At 34.7% G+C, this 17,871-nt stretch overlaps 1 protein-coding gene across 1 annotated transcript in view; it reads right to left on the reverse strand.

Annotated features, from left to right (window-relative positions):
* LOC149769961 (uncharacterized) overlaps nt 1-13,062 on the reverse strand; it is a 45,971-nt gene extending 32,909 nt beyond the window's left edge. Inside the window, exons 1-3 of the mRNA XM_089949588.1 lie at nt 13,025-13,062; nt 6,272-6,908; nt 1,211-1,369 (exon numbers count right to left, since the gene is read on the reverse strand). Coding sequence (XP_089805714.1) covers nt 1,211-1,369; nt 6,272-6,790 — 678 coding nt within the window. The 5' untranslated portion in view covers nt 6,791-6,908; nt 13,025-13,062. The remainder of the gene's footprint in view (nt 1-1,210; nt 1,370-6,271; nt 6,909-13,024) is intronic.
* Nucleotides 13,063-17,871: the final 4,809 nt, after the last annotated feature.

A 17,871-nucleotide genomic window follows, 5' to 3' on the forward strand; every position in this document is an offset into this window, starting at 1 on the left:
ATCAGTCATTCCATATCTGAACACCAGTCTTTTAGTTGAATCAGTTTTAGATGTGTTTCAGTTAATATTTGTGATGATTTGTTTATTTAAATTATTCACAGGAATTAAAAAGTGCATAAATGCAATTATCTTCTCGGAGTTTATTCAAGTTCACATCTGATCTTTTCTCATAGATAACTACTTTCATTCTACATCTTTTGTAATTTTTTATTTAACTATAAAACAACCCAGGCAATATAACAATACAACCTCATTGTTAATCATGTGCAACAAGGAATATATAATTTACATTTCAATAATTATTTTTTCTTTGGAACCATCAATATGCAAAGAACAAAATATAAGAGTGTATCAGGTACCAAGTGTTTCCCTGTGGCAGTAGAAGTGTAGCTTTCATGGTTGAAATTAATTTTAAATATGTAATTATTAAAAGTTATTTATTACACTGTTGTGCTCCATTATAGCAGAGTGCGAAGCAGGGAACATACGATGCAGGGAACCAGTCAAAATAGCAACAGCAAAATGCAGCGATGTAATACACAATGTTTCTGCATATATGTGAAGGTTGTTGAAACCAGTTGGAATCATATTAATGGTCTGTCAGATATCTGACAGCTTGAAACTAAATGCTATTTATGCAAAAAAATGAACAACTTTGTTAGAAAAAGCACTTTATTGACAATTATTCACAACGCAATTATGAAACGAGTGTTCAACCATCAAACAACCCAGTTGCCCCCCACCCCCCTTTGTGGTTTTTGCAATGTCCAGCTGAGATTGCATCACTTTTTGGAGATAACTCGTGCCCTCACTTATAGTGCGGTCGATGTTTTTTTGGACCCCACTGGATGTGAGTTATCAAAAGAGAGTTGTACAAGTATATTACAAGTGTACAAGTACAAATGTTTTGTGTGTACCTTCTATGATGCTATTTGAAACAAATAATGTTTGTACACCTATTGCATGTTTTGCTATGAATCCAAGTGATACAAAAACTTCACTTGGACATGCTATACATAAACACTATAGATGTTGTAAAAACATGCTTTGCAATACTCTACTGATGTAAGCCTGTGAGAACCAAAACAAACATTGAAGTACTTTGTTGAAATTAAGCTCAAATAATCCTCTAAGAGCCATACAATTCATTCAATGAATTCTGATACACAATGGCAAAGAATTTTCAGGCAAATATATTATAGGTGTATACCTTGTGGATGTTGCCAACTGCAGTTTTACAATCCTCTAATGACTTCAGACTGACATGATCTTCTAACAATTGTATGATTTGTTGTATGAAACCCATTCTGTCCGCATCAGAAACTTTCATTTCACCATTATGCATCACCTTATTTCGTATGGTAGAAATCTGAAATTATCAAGAGAATGTGCAACATAAATTTTTAAAGACCGTTAACAACGCAGTGAGTAAAATGGGGAATTAGAAATGGGTCCTTACAATCAACGATCCACTGGGTTAACTACTTTTTGGGCAATCCTAGTGTTACTGCTCTAGATCTTAAGACATACAACACAAAGTGAAACCAAAAATTTAAGTAAAATTCAAGAAACAAATTATTTACCTAAAATATAAAAATGAAAATTCAAAAAGATACTTAGTATTGTGAATTAAATTGTTTCAACGTTTATTTCCTCGTTATATCAGATAAAACTCCCCCAGAGGGATTTATCTGACGACACTGTGTTGTCATCAACACAGCTGTCTGCTATTCATTGGAAATTTAGTATTCCGATTGGCATTATCAAATTTCCTAATCAATTTCATGTATCATCTTGAAATCACCAATTTCCATTCATTTTGTAGTGGTTGTATCATTTAGATGTCGAACTAATAAACCCGACACAACGACATACATTGTAGCATTCAACTCAAGCGACACACTATTGACATCCGGTTCCAGACTGTGTCGCTCAAAAATGACACACTGCGTCTCAGGTGGCGCTCTCAAGATAATATGTACTTTTGAGAGAGTGACATATGTAAGGTGAAGTAGTTCGCATTTAAAACATGCACAGTGGAAAGAATGTTTGCATACCTCTATGCTACATTAATGTAATGTGGATGATATTTCTTTTGGATATTGTAGTTTTGGAAATTTTACATGATTTAAGCACACTGCTAACTAAAATGACTGCTCCCTTGTGTTAAAAAATCAGTCTGAATTAGTCTAAAGTACACTATACATAGCAGCTATTAAAATAGCGAAAATGAATTTTGCCAGACTAAACAATACCAGCTTCTGAAAGTGCAATGAATGAATTACCAAATATATAAAATGTAAAAAAAGTTATCGGCTCTTCTTTATACAATTTAGCTCTGAATTTCAGGAAGTGAAAATGACCAAGTAGAGCTAGCACTATTTTGAAAGGTGCACATCTGAAGTAAGGCCAAGCTGTATACTCTATAACCCATAGTACACCCATCAATCATACACCAAAATAAAGGGAATTAAATGTTCTTTGCATTATACCTAAGATATACAAGGTCTTTTTTAAATAGCCAGTATAACCAGTGAGGAAAGCCGGGGACATTCTTTTTCTTTAAAATCCTAACCTATGCAAAATGCGAAATTGTATAGCGCCACCTCAGCCAACAAACGCAACACACTTAACATCCAGTTCCAGGCTGTGCCTCTATAATTTTTACCATTGGGCTCCAAAACACAAAACTGGGTGTGGTTCCGAACCTTGATTGGGTGCACAAACTCATTACCACTTCGGTACATTATATGAACAAATTTTGAGAACTATTAACTTCTTTTTCTGTATAAGATTAGTTTGGGAATTGGAATTATTTTAGTTAGAGATTATGTGAATAAGGACAAATGGAACATTTATGCTGATTTTCACATGCAATTTAACACTGAAATTATTGTTGTCATTTATTTCAACATGCTTTATCAAACATCTGTTCTGAAAATTGGCAAATAATATAATTCACTATTTTGAGCACTAGATTTTGTGAGAAAACGCATTCAACCCTGGAAGACATATAATAAACTGTGTTGACTATTTATATTTGTTTTGTTTTGTGCTTTCATGATATATGTAAGGACTTTTGTGGTGAACACACATTTCTTGACACTACAATACACTGGAGAGGTCTAGTAACTGAAAAAGGCGTGAGCTGTCCATCTATTCCATTTTATTTGACCTTGACCCTTGACATGTTACAATACATACCCTTACCCTGGAGGGACCAATTCCAGTCCTTGAAGGTATGAGACATCTTCTAGATGACCCCACAGGCAGTGTTGTATAGTAACGAATTATTAAAGTAATCAATTATGTAACTAATATCAATCCAGAATGAAAACAAGGAAAATTTAGCTGGTAAGTTAAAAGTATTACCTATTAAAGACCGAATCTGTTTGAGAAAAGCCAAATTAATGTACAGGATATCCAATAATAGTGCTCCTGATTATTTACAATCATTATTCCAGTAAAAGCTACCTGGCAATACTCCCCACCTGTGATCCATGTCTACCAAACAGAATAAAATTCCCAAAAACAATAAGGAATTATTTTTTAAAAAGTTTCCAATACTCAGGAACTTTGCTCTGGAATAGTATTACAGTTGAGATTAAAAATACCCACTCCGTATCCTTCTTCCAAACCCAATGTATCCAGCGGCTTAGAGATACAGCTAAAATAAATAAATTCCTTTGTGTGAGGGCATCAAGGTAGATTAGTTCTTAGCTAATTGTGCTACCCTCTTTAAATAAAGTCATTATTATTATTATTATTAGTATTATTAACTGATTACTTGAAATATAAAAAGGTGTTTCTTCCTCAGATAAGTTACATAATAATTTAGGAAAATAGAGATACATTCCCTTAACATGATGAGACCAATTCCAGTCCTTTAAGGTAAGTGAGACAGCTTCTAGATAATCCTACAAGAAAACAGATCCTATTTGTCAAGGTGCAGCTTCCAACGTGAGAAAACTTTCCATCCGGCAAATAAGTCATGAAGCCGCATCCTTATGAAGCTGTCAAAGGACCTGGAAGAGAAACCTGTTGTGCTGTGGCTATAGGTTGCACCAGACTGAGTTGAGCCTTCTAGGATGATAAATCTCTGACATAAAAGCTAGATATGTGGACTCAGATCTCCATCTCACAGCATGGTTAATGTCAGCTTGTTTCCATCAAGATATCTGCCCCTAAGAAAATACTGCCAAATCCGGGGGGGGGGGGATTTTTTTTATTGACCACTCAGAATACTTCAGTTCTTCAGTTTGAGAATCAGAACTGACAGAGTATATACACAAATATGAATATTAAACAAATGCTTTCCAAAGAAGCCTACCAACTGAACAAACATTTTTTAATATGTTATGCAGATTTGGCTATACCTGGCCTAAAGCGGACTGCTCCGGTGGCCTAAGTGGTTAGAGTATCCAACTCAGATGCAGGAGGTAGTGGGTTTAAACCCTGACCGAGTCATACCAAAGACTTATAAAAATTGTACTAACAGCTGTCTTGCTAGGCACTCAGCATCAAGAGGTTTGTGTTAGGACTGGTCAGCCTGGTGTCAGGATAATATGAATGGGTGGGACATCATGCCACATGTCTACAGCATGATGCCCAAGTGCCAGACATCAATATAAACTGCCAAACTGCAGACATTGTAATGATATGACTGAAAAATTGTTAAAACTATGTTAAAAATCCAAATCGCACACACAAACACATACCTGGCCTAAAGCTAAAGAAGTATTTCAAAAGAAAACCACTGTTACTACTCCAACACCAAACAATGCTATCATGCTAACAATGCCTGTGTATTGCATAAACACTCAATTACAGGGAAACTGTTAATTAGAAGTATACTTTAAATATTTCAAACATAAATATTTTTACATCACACTTTACTAATTGATTTAGTAATAGGAATGAACTTGTTTGCACTATAACAATATTTTCAATCTTAAACAATGTAAAGATATTTTTTAAAGTTTAATTCACTAATATTATATTTGAAACCATTGTTAAACCATGCATGAAACAAGACAAAATTATTGCATAACTATTTCTATATCAATGTAATTATTGTAATTATTTATACATTATATTATTTTGCCATCAGTCAACAAAGTAAATGCTTTTTTTCTCACTCTGCAATGTCTTGTTCAAAATTGAGTTCTGAAGGGATTTTCATACCAACAACTAACATTTCTCTCTCTGTCTCTTATATATATATATATATATATATATATATATATATATATATATATATATATATATATATATATATATAAAATGTTCATTTCCACAATAGATTTGCGACTCTATAGTCATAAGCTAAGTATCAGAAAAGAGCGAAAACCAACATGTTTTGTACAATTCAGCAAAATATTCTTTTTTCTTAGAATACAAAAGTGAAAATTTAAAAAGAACATGCAGTATTGTGAATTAAATAGTCTTAAAAGTTCTTATGTTCCTGTAGTCTCAAATGTGCTAATATGCCTATGGACTGCAATGTGGCAATGCGTTAACAGTCTTTTGATGTATTATAATAATGTCATCCGAAATGTCCTTGTCTGAATTCATTATAACTTCAAATTAACGTTTTATTCCAAGAATATTATCAAGCTCTTCGTAATTCCAATGGAGAAAAAAACTAGAGTAAAATACATCCACCAAAATTAAAAACTGAACACAACAATAAAACTGACTCTGTTTCAGATGTTAAGACAGGAATGAATAATCCTTAAGTAAACAATACTCCCCTCCACTTAACCTAGGTTGCAAATACCATTTTTTGAAAATAATCAGTCAACTTAATGGGATATTTCTTTTCTGGAACTTTCCAAGGTCAGAATCAAGACCTAATTGTTAGCTCAAACTGAAGTGAACATGTTTACAATTTCAAATCATATATGAATATTTATTCTATCATGACAGAGAAATATTATCTACCAGTATGAATTATGTTATTTACGAAATAAATGTCACTGGTCATGTAGACCATTTACTTGATTTTAGACATATGTCAATTACAAAATACTGTTATACAAAACATAAAATCATATAAAAAGCAATAGAAAAAAAATATATACTGTTCAACAATTGTATCTGAAGGTTCTGTATCAATAGGTAGATCTCAATATATGTCATGGAGTTATATTACATTGCTTAGAGTGCATATATGTGTATATTCATCAAACCACAGAAACAGATTCTGTCAAAAATGGTCTTTCATTAATGTAACAGACCTGCCAAAAAATATTTTGAATGCTTAACTTACTGTGTGTGTAAGACCCAGGCCTTGTGGAGAAAGTTTAGGATGGAAGTGTGTACAACTTGTCAGCAGTGTCAACAGTGCCTGGACATCACACTCAGTTGGTCCTGCATTGGTAGCCTGCTGCCCCTTTGGCATGAAAACTTTGGCACATTCCCACAAATCAAATGGCCATGAAGGTACATGACTGTTATCCCAGTATATTTTCTCTGATTTAGGATTGATGTGGAGTTTCAACAATTCATAAAGCCAGACACCACAGTATGATTTACATTGCTTCTGGAATTCCCAAACTCCATTGTACTTGTTTCTTTTCACATGTCTAGCATCACAGATGGTACAAGGTGGTAGTGGCACTGTTGGACCTCCATATATTTTGTGTACAAGTGACTGATGTAGGCAGTTTACTTCAGTCTCTATGAAAGTGTGCAGTCCCGATTTCAAATAATACAGGGCCAAGGTCACCTTTAGCCAGTTTGTGTACTCTTTGTCCTTGACCTTATCTGAGGGGATTGGTGTTGCCATCTCAACTTTGGTACAAGTAATGTTAGGTCATGTCCTTGCCACATCAATGAACCTGTTAGGTCATGTCCTTGCCACATCAATGAACCTGTTAGGTCATGTCCTTGCCACATCAATGAACCTGGAAGAGAAACAAAATTCAGAGCAAGGAAGACTGGGAAATTCAACAGACAAAATCTGATTTTTAACATTCTTTAAGTGGCAAATATTCTTAATGTGTTTTGCCAGCTTAAACTTTATGTACCATAGCATAGAAAAAAGAATTATCATAACCTTGACTTTTCACACTGACCTTGTATGTATGGTTACTAATGGGAATGGTATGCACTTTCTAATATGATGCTTAGAAACACAAATACATTTGTACATGTACTAAAATACTAAAACATCCTGGTGATCAAGTCTTTTTATATTATTATCTTCACTAATAGAAGGGATAGAAAGTAAGCATAAACTATCATTGCTAGAATATCACAGACTATCAGCATCATTTGAGTGTAAAACTAAATTTTAGTTTATTTTTTTATTCAACAGACAATTATAAATTGAGCAAAAGACCTTAGTCCCAAACTTTTCTTGAAAATGTGGAACTGATTTCTGCATTTCTTAACACCACTCAAAAAGGTATGTAAATTCCACTGTACTCGCAGGTTTACTGGCATGTCTAAGACAATCCATATTCATTGTTTTCTTTCAAGATGTTAGCTTGAAATTTATTAATTCAGGGCTGATGTAATTTATTATTGCACCAATTTTATTTTAGTTTAATCTGCATAAAATAAAGGTCAGAAATGAATGGTACATGTTGTGGTACTGGAAGTAGGAGTATCAGTGAGGGAATCAAATGGTACACTTTATGGTACTGGGAGTAGGAGGAGGATCAGTAAGGGAATCATTTTTTTTATTCTTTCTAATCCTCCTTCTGAATTTTATCTTTTATTATAATCCTTTGTCAGTCTGGGAAATTCAATGTAGAAAAAACATAATGAGCTTTCTGACATAGGAATGTAGAATAGGACCAATGAGCTCTCTGAGGCAGTGGCATAACTATCCCAACCTGGTCCCCACAACAAACTGTTTGTACCAGCCCACCCCACCCGCTTGACTGTCACTTTAGACATGACCTGATTGGGCTCGGCCTCCATGATGGCCAGCCTCAAACCACAGCTGTACCTGCTACCACGGTAGTTATGCAACTGAATGGTTGCAGGAACTACAAAAGGTCAATGGTTAGCATGCTTGACTTATAAGCAATAAGGTACATGTTTGAACCCAACCCCTAGATCAACTAGTTCGGCTACCATTCTCTGCAAAGGTAGAAAAATCAACTGGGATCCCAGCACAACCAAAACATTCCAGACAATTATTATCCCAAATATGATAGCTCAAGCCCAGTAAAACAAAATATAATTTTAAAAAATGATCATGTTTATTATAAATTTGTTAATGTTGTTGGAATTTATAACAATTCCTAGAAGCATATCAGGAGACAAAAGCAGTTCCTAGTGCATGGACACCATGGCTACAACAACCAGGATGAGACAACAAGATTGAGACAACCAGGATGAAACAACAAGATTGAGACAAGAAAAGTAAGGTCAGCAAATCAGCTACATTTTTCTGTCACACAGGTGAGAAAAAGTATTTACTTGTGATGAAGACTGTATTTCTATGCAACCAATAGATTGATTCGAATAACAGGATGTGATTTTCAGAAGGAACATATATTGTTCAGGTAATTCTTCATTTAGGTACATATACTTTAAAAAAGTAAATAACGGATTTCTTAATTTTGTACACTCTTACATACTGACACAAGTTTTTTCATAATACACATGTAACATTTTCTCCCCCCACCACACTTCTCTTGTCATATTAGCAATTAGGAAGAAGAAAAAAAATTACAACGGCCATAAACATCACTAAACCAAAAACTTCACAAAACCAAAAAACTTTTGGGGTCCCAAGGGTTTAAGTTTTTTTGGGTGGGGCACTGTATATATAAAAATGCCCATTATACCAGTGTTCATTCCATAAATCAATTTAGTGGCTCAGTTAATCTAAAATCAAGCATGCTAATCTTGTTATATTTATATTCTTGAGTCTTTTTCTGTGCCCTACAGATGCCATGAAGGGAACATTCTTGTACCAAATATGAAATTACTGGCCACTGGCACATGGGTACAGCCTATAATTAACCCTGTTATAGTTTACATGGCACTACATGTAATCTGTATGTCGGCACTAAACAAGGCTATTGAAATTATTGATTAACAGGTCTCTATGACCACAACCTTTGGTCCGGGTATACAGTCTTAACTAAATATGAAGAAACCATTATTTTCCTGTAGGACTTACCATGACCTTTGACCTTTTGCCAATACTATAGAAGTTTCTTAATTTCCTGAAGTGCAAGCCAGCCACAGTGTTTAAGTCAAGTACATTACTCATGAATAAAAGTCATTTTTGCAAATCTGATTTTCTATGAGTCACAATGACTTTGACCTCTGATCTCAAGTCAATAAACCTTTTCCATGCCTTAAGTGCAAGCCCTCCACAAAATTCAGTCAAGGAACATGATCCAAAAATAATGCTATTATGCTAAAACCATTGTACTTCTTTTAGTCCTTGACCTTTGAATTTTTGACCCCTAAATTAAAAGGCTTCTTTCTTTAGGTAAGTCCTCCAGAAATGTTTTTTCAGGTACATTGTTGATTACTTTTTGTGCAGAAAGCACTTCTTTCTTACAATCACAGTGTGCCGGTCATGCCAACAAAAAAGAATTTGTTGGTATAATAGACCATCAGATTTATCTCTAGGGTCAGGGGTATTCGGACACTTAAGCAATATAAATACCAATTTGTTTGCAATGCTGAGTTCTTAACTTTGAGCAATATGTCATTTATTGAAATGATTGTGATCCTTAAAATCCGTTTATTTCACAATATTTCACCCTACTGGATTGATACCCGATTGTGTCAGATTGGACACTGTCTGGTTAATTTTATAGCACATATAACAGTGAACCCATTTAATAAATAGTATATAGTATAGTAAATAGTATAAATAGTATATATATTTATGCCCCTGAGGAGTGCAGTCACATGTATTTGTTTCTATCAGTAGAAAAACAAAATGAAACACTACTGACAGTGCACACTCTCCTTTAAGGAATCTTTACTGACATAAATGAGTGGGTGTTTGTGTAATGTACTGTAATGTAACAGAACGAGTGAGTGTCTGTAATGTAACAGAATGAGTAGGTGTCTGTGTAATGTACTATAATGTAACAGAATGAGTGGATGTCTGTGTAATGTACTATAATGTAACAGAATGAGTGGGTGTCTGTGTAATGTAGTTATGTAACAGAATTAGTGGGTGTCTGTAATGTACTGTAGTGTAACAGAATGAGTGGGTGTGTGTAATGTACTGTAATGTAACATGAGTGGGTGTCTGTGTAATGTACTGTAATATAACAGAATAAGTGGGTGTCTGTGTACTGTAATGTAATAGAATGAGTGGGTGTCTAATGTACTGTCTAATGTAATGTAACATAATGAGTGGGTGTCTGTGTAATGTACTGTAATGTAAGAGAATGAGTGGATGTCTGTGTAATGAACTGTGTAATGTACCGTAATGTAAGAGAATGAGTGGGTGTCTGTGTAATGTACTGTGTAATGTACTGCAATGTAAGAGAATGAGTGGGTGTCTGTGTAATGTACGATAATGTAACATAATGAGTGGGTGTCTGTGTAATGTACTGTAATGTAACAGAATGAGTGGGTGTCTGTGTAATGTACTGTAATGTAACAGAATGAGTGGGTGTCTGTGTAATGTACTGTAACAGAATGAGTGGGTGTCTGTGTAATGTGCTATAATGTAACAGAATGAATGTGTGTCTGTGTAATGTACTGTAATGTTACAGAGGACACATAACAGATGCTTGTTATATAAAATTATGTTTTACATTCAACGAAATAATGATCTCTGAAAGTTTATGCATTATAAAATCTATTTAAAAAAAGACAAACATTTTAAGCATTCTATAATAAATTAATATGACTTTTTCTCCAAATTTCTGTCCAGCATGGAAAAACTATAAATGACATCCTCAGTAATAATGTACAAGACCTAATAATGTTTCCTACCTTAAATATTCTGAGCATGTTTTTTTTTAAAATGTTTTTTAAAAATGTTTTCTAATTTCATGGTGTTTGTTTTTGTAATCATATCATTATGTTTTTTATCTTACAGGTGTTGTCTAATGTTGTAAAGCGCTTAGAGCTTTTAAAGATCAGGCGCTATACAAAGTCCTCATTATTATTATTATTATTACCAATGATAACAATAACAATAACCATCATCATCATTGTCATCATCATCACTGTCATCACTGCCATGAATATTTTTCTATAAATTAAACATATTTGAGCTGATTAAACTAATTTTATTTCAGGATATTTACATAATGCCTTGCTGTTGTTGTATATTGTTGTTGTCTGTTCATTATTGTATTCTATAATGTTATTGTTTCTTCTATCTTACTACTGTATTGTTGCTGTTCTGCTCTAAATTTCTAATATTTTTGCCATACAGTGATGATGTAGGTGCATAGAAATATTGACAGATGCCTACCAAACACAGAAATAGCAAGACTGACTTTTACGCTATTTCAAGCTGACAATATTATGGAGTTCATATACGAATCGATTTTAACAGAGTCCGTGACTTTCAAATTAATGATAGAAAATGACAAAGTTTTTATATTTTATGTTTGTATGACTATAATGAAACAATAAGGCTAGTTGACCAAGGGTTTGTGGTCTTCACTTTAGCGTGTACTGAGATGTAATTTTTGTTGGATAAGGAAACATCAAAGGGCTTCTGAACTCATTTTAAAATGCATGTCGTGTTTTGTTATGGTGATGGACTTCATAAGAACTAATTAACGATACATGTAATATTTAAATGTATGGTCTATGAAGTCCTTTGTCCATTTGTTAATAAACACCAGTAGATATTGTAATGACAATGAAAAAACTTATGCATCAATCATTGCATTTTCTCACCAACAATTAATTATTCATTTTTGTAAAAACAAAATGGCAATATGGTATTATCGATATTTTTTGCAAACGTAAATCTTAGTATAAATTTTATGTCCAATAATTTAATAGATTTTTCGAAAAATACAAAGTGAAATGTACAAAATTATGATACATTTAAATAATTATGATTCTAATAACTGGATTATGTACAAAAAATTAAAGGGTAAAAATAAAATACATAAAATATGGTACACTATCTTAAACCATTATTCATATAGGAAAAATGAATTTTGTCAGTTTAGACAATACCAGCTTGTGAAAGTGCAATAAATTACCAAATCTAAAATGTTAAAACATATATTCACTTTTATTTATTTTACAATTTACTCTTGGTGGCAAGGTCCAGTTTCTTAAATTAGCTCCTGGGAAATTTCTCAACTTAAGGCTTTTTTGTTGTTTACTATTTAAAGATAATATTTGTGAACTAGGTGTTTCAGCTTGTGTTGTTCTTGAAAGTGATGTCAGGCATGTACACCTTCCATAGTTGCTCTGCAGTATGTTGATAGTGAAATACCAATAGTCGGCTAGGAAGAAGAGCTTACCTCCAATAACAGAAAACACATGGGTGTGTGGCAAGTAGAATATCTCAAAAATGGCTTGGATGACAACTATTTTCAGTTGCATCAGCCTGTTTAGTATACAATGTTTTGCAGAATTGTCAAAAGGGCTTGTGTTTGCACTGTGAACATCACATGGTGTCAAGAATGACCTTCGGACATGAAAATTATAGGTAGAAATTTGGGGTTGGGGTGCATAAACTTCTACTTTGAACTGCCATGGACCCGATGATCCAAATCCAAACAGAATCCAATAGAAATCACGAAAACATTCAGACTTGCTTAAAATTAAAAATAAAACAGGTTTCTGATATAAATGCTAAGAGAATCTGACCATCTCAATCTGCATTGTAAGCAGTGTACACAGCTTCTAGAAAACTGAGCCTCTGGTGGTTCGTGAAATCGAAAGTGACCCAGGTTTTTGATTTACATTCGACCTTACTTCCGTCGGCATATTTCAGAAGTTATTCAAAATTGCTTCCTACCCAAGCAAAGACTAAATTAATGCATTGCCAACCAAATCTTAGAAAATTACGATCTTTTTACACGTCCAAAAACACATTATGACACACCTTGAAAACTTTTCCACTCTAGACATCCTGGGTTTTTCACTAACATTCGGTCAACCTCGTAAAAGATCGCAAATGTGGCATTTGAAGCTCCGCACACGAGGTGAGACAACGGACCGTTGAATGGCTGATACTGGAAATTGTATATAACCAACTGTAATTAGTTCCAAAATCTATGTAAAATTGACAGAAAGTCTTCTTCTAATTACCTGATTAGGATGTGAATATATAAGTCAGTTCATATTAAAGACAACTGTATAGATTTGTGATGGTTTCTTTTTGCGTTAATTTTAAATGTACACCTTTTTCTTCTTTTTTTTGTAATAAAGCAGAATGGGATCATCATCAACAACAACAGCAGCAATAACCACCAATGTAGAGCTAGTTTATTACTTCATGTATATTTTATTTGTTAAATTATTCTCAATATTTGTGAGTAGATTGGTCTTTATATAAAATGATTTATGCCTCGTTTGATCCAACATTTTAATGTTTTCTTTTTCTAATTTTGATCTCTGAATGCATATTGCATTTCTTAAAATAGTTTTAAGCATAATGATTATGGTGATATCTATAATTATAGTGAAGGGTGGGATGCGTCTAAACAACTAAAGAAAAGAAAGCTGTAACGGGAAGAAAACAAGCAAAAAATATGATCAATATCAGCATCGTTATCAATAGTATAAGTAGTAGTGTTACGAGCCTGTGCTCTTAAAATAAGTAACAGAAAAAGAAGGGATTTTGAGTTTTAATTGATTATTGGCAAAATGAATACTATCTCTTTCCGAAAGAAGTTAGTGGCCCTGAAAAGGACCGTAGGGTGTTAGCTTTAAAAAATAAAAATAAAAACAGGAACGGGAACGGGAAGCAATCCGCTTTAGCTACCTTAAGCCTTTGCCATGACCAAAGCCTACCTCTGGACCTGCTCCTGTCGATTATTTGGTATAAATAAATAGGGCTTGTATCTCAGGCGTAGTAACAGGCTTGGGCTGTTTGGCTCGGGAAGGTCTTTTTCTCCTGATCCGAAAGTAGGAAGTCTGATACATTTGTTTCAGACTCCTTAACTCTGCTAAAATGTCAAAGAGTACCGTCACCGTTTGACTTTCACATTCCTTCTCTCCTAGACTTTGTTTCTTCTTCCTTTAGTTTCCTTCTGTTTGCCTATTCTTCTTCCCGCTGTTGCTGTTGAAGGAGAAAAGCTTGTTCTGCTTCTTTCTGCTCCTGTAAAAATTTCTCAAATTCTTCTTTCTGTCTCAGTTTAAACTTCTCGACGAGTGGCAATGAAGGATAAGGTGGCGAAGGTGCTGGTACCGAAACAAATTCTTGCGAAGAATAAAGAGATAATCCATTAAATCCCAGTTAAGGTCGGTCTCTTCTGGAAATAGGACCGTGTCGACCTTGATATCCGCTGCTATGCCATCACCGCTTGTCTCCACGGCTGATGCACCGCAATTCATCGTCTTCTTAGTTTCCGTCTTGTTCTAACTCTGTCGCATTGATTCACTGCGCACTGACGCTAGTGCACCTATATAGGGAATGTGACGTCACATGCAGCTCTCTTCGGATTGGAAGACAGACTCCATACTGTGACTGGATTTTTGTAACGCGTATTGGGATTGGTGAAAAAGCTCAATCCGTTTCGATCCACTCTTCCACTATAAATAACATCGGTTCACTTCATTCGCTCCATCTGTTCTCGTCACAAGAAGTGGACATAGGTTGGATCATCTACCCTCGTATCGTCGATGCTGTTCCATATGGATTTACCCATGTATGTCAGATCATCATGGACAATCATCAGGATCACTGATAAGCGCGTTTGGAAAAGAAGGATTTATGTGGAGAGACAAAGTTGTATGAAGATAATATTCATGTACGGTCCAGAAGTCAGTAGAAGTTTGAGGAAGAGAAAAAGACTTATGCGACGCCCTCTATGTTAACGGAATGATGTTAATAAAAAAAACCCACAAAGGTCCTTTTCAGGGCTACTCGGTCACCTCGAAAAAGTTCTGCTTTCTTACCTAAAAAGGTTTTTAGTCGATTTTATATTTTATATTTTAGGTTTGCCTTCAAAAACATTTAAACTCTTGCCTACAATTTTTTAGTCGATTTTATATTTTATGTGTGATAGATTGATGTTCATAAATTTATTTATGTATTATAAATGTCTTTACCTAGAGTAGTGCGTATTCAGGTTAGATCCTTGCAACATTGTTGCTAATATCCAGTACCGTTACGTCACTCACCTGTTCCATTCCTATTATCCGTATACAAAACCCAACCTTTTGTCTTGACGCTATTGTGGTCCAGGGTGATTTTAAAAATGTTGACGCCTAAGTGGCCCGGGTGGTGGTGGTTGTAATGCTAATTCCATTGAAGCTAAAGTGCCCCCATTCACTACTGCAGTATTTACGGTAGGAAACCGGTAAATTACAAAAAGGAATAAATAAGGGACTCGGCAGATACGGTTCATGTCGCCATGGTGGCTAATCTGATGATGTTGTACTGCGAAATGTGCCTGGATACCATGGATTGACTGACCTAAGGTGACGTAGTAGAATTAGTTCCCTTTGTTAGGGGATAGTTGGCTAGTTTCTACGGTGTGAACTGCTGGCGGTACGGAAACCTAACGAAGAGAAACCGTGCAGATGTGCTGTTGATATACATTTGGCAGTTTGTGAGATCTGTGGTCTTACATTGATTAGAGTAAAATGTATGTATATAACGGACACGTCGGGCTTTCTAATTCACAAATTATGTAAGTCTTTGGAACATGCAGTTATATTTTGCATACTAAATAGGCATACGTATATTTCATCTCCCATTATTATTGTTGCTTTTGTGCATATCTGAAGTTCATCCATTCAGCATTTTTTCATGACTGTCTCTTGTGCAATAGGGCATTAGCTAATGGTTGCATAATTGCATGTCTTCTGTAATTACTATTCTTTTCTTTTAGTTCTGCTGCTCTCAAACTTTTCAATATTTTTTAAAGCGTTTTCCTATGTGTTACCAAAAGCAATATGTGACCTTTATGCCCAATATCAAATATAAGGTTATTCTGTCCAATACCAAATATAAGGCCTTTCTGTCCTATACTAAATAGTCTTTCTGTCCCATACAAAATATAATGCTTTTCTGTCTTATACCAAATATAATCTTTTTCTGCCCTTGACCAAATATAAAGCCATTCTGTTTTATATCAAATTTAAGACATTTTTTAAAGTTTTTGGTCATACTCAGCCGGAGTCGAACCCGCGACCTCCCGCATCCAAGGTGGCTGCTCTTACCACTAGGCCACCGAAGAGAAAAAAGAACCAGAAAAACAAATACAAGATCATAAACAACAAAGAGAAAGAAATCCAAATTAACAAAGCAAGAAGAGAACGAAAAGAGAGTCTAATGCAAAGTGAAAATGAGAGAAATGCTAATTCAGAGAGACGAAAGGGAGGGGCAGAGATAAAAGAAGCGATGGAAATACAGATGCAGAGGGAAAGAGAAAAAAAATAAAGAGAAATGAAAATGTAAATAAAAGAGAATAAAGAGAAACGTAAATGCAGAGAAAAGAAAAGGAAATGCATTTTATATTAAAAGAATTAGAACAAGCAAGCATGCGAAAACAACCCCCATCCAACTTCAGGTTTTGAATTTATAAGAAATATTAGGTGATTAACCCCTTCAAGGAAGAGAAAGTACGATCAGTATTTCCTCATTTCGAGTAAATAGCTGAATATTCACAATGGCCAAGAGAGCAATGAACTTTGTTATTACAAAAATGTACTTATTTCCAAAGCTCATGAAGTCTGTACTTCTGTCACTATAACAAAGTGTTAATTATGACGTAGTCAGCCTTGAAGGGATATGAGCTGAATCTGAATTTAAGCACGGGCGAGTTTTGCTGTGTTTGTATTACATATGTAGGCCATATTATGGGACATGGTAATGTTAAACACATAGAGGTTAAGGTCACGACTATTTCTGAATTCCCTGAGCATATCAATAAAAAGTGGTATGATATTTTGGGGTATGGGGATGAATATTATCAAAGATTTCGCTCAGAACTTGTTATAATTGCTGAACCACTGACCAATTGGTTGCATACAAAACCAAGTTGTATTAGTCTGACGAATGTAAAGAAGCTGTTGATACATCAGAGGCCATATTTAAGGGTACACCAGTCCCTTCAACTCCAAATGTCATCCAATCGTCTTGATGCACGCGATGAAGGGGTTGGTGTATTATTAATTCAAGAAGACAAATATGGTGTGGTTCATCCAGTGTAATATTTAGCTAAACAATTAGGCAAGCACCAGAGAAATATTTCAGTATCAAGGGGTAGAGGCGTAGCTGGGGATGGGGGGGGGCAGGGGGGTACATATGTCCCCGGGCGCCAAGGTACAGGGGCGCCAAAATGAGGCTTACAACGTTACATTATAATAAGTAAACAAGGGTAATATTCAAAAATGTGATTAAACGGGGAGGGGGCTGGGGCGCCAATTTTATAGTTCGTCCCCGGGCGCAAAATATCATAGCTACGCCTCTGTCAAGGGGTGCATAGATTTAATATTGGTTTTGCAACTTTGAGTATGTGTTAATTAGCTCCTTCTTCAGTTATTGTATTCAGATTACTAATACTTTCATCAAACGTAATGACCAACAAACTTCACAGATTACTAATACTTTCATCAAACGTAATGACCAAAAAACTTCACAGATTACTAATAATTTCATCAAACGTAATGACTAACAAGCTTCACAGATTGCTAAGGTGGATTCTGATGTTGCAGAAATACAACATTTATCTTAGGCACATCAGTAGAAAAGATAATCACATTCCAGATGCAATGTCA

This window comes from Sinohyriopsis cumingii, unplaced genomic scaffold (genome assembly GCF_028554795.1).
Source record: "Sinohyriopsis cumingii isolate HCF-2022 unplaced genomic scaffold, ASM2855479v2 utg002917l, whole genome shotgun sequence".
Lineage (NCBI taxonomy): Eukaryota > Metazoa > Mollusca > Bivalvia > Unionida > Unionidae > Sinohyriopsis > Sinohyriopsis cumingii.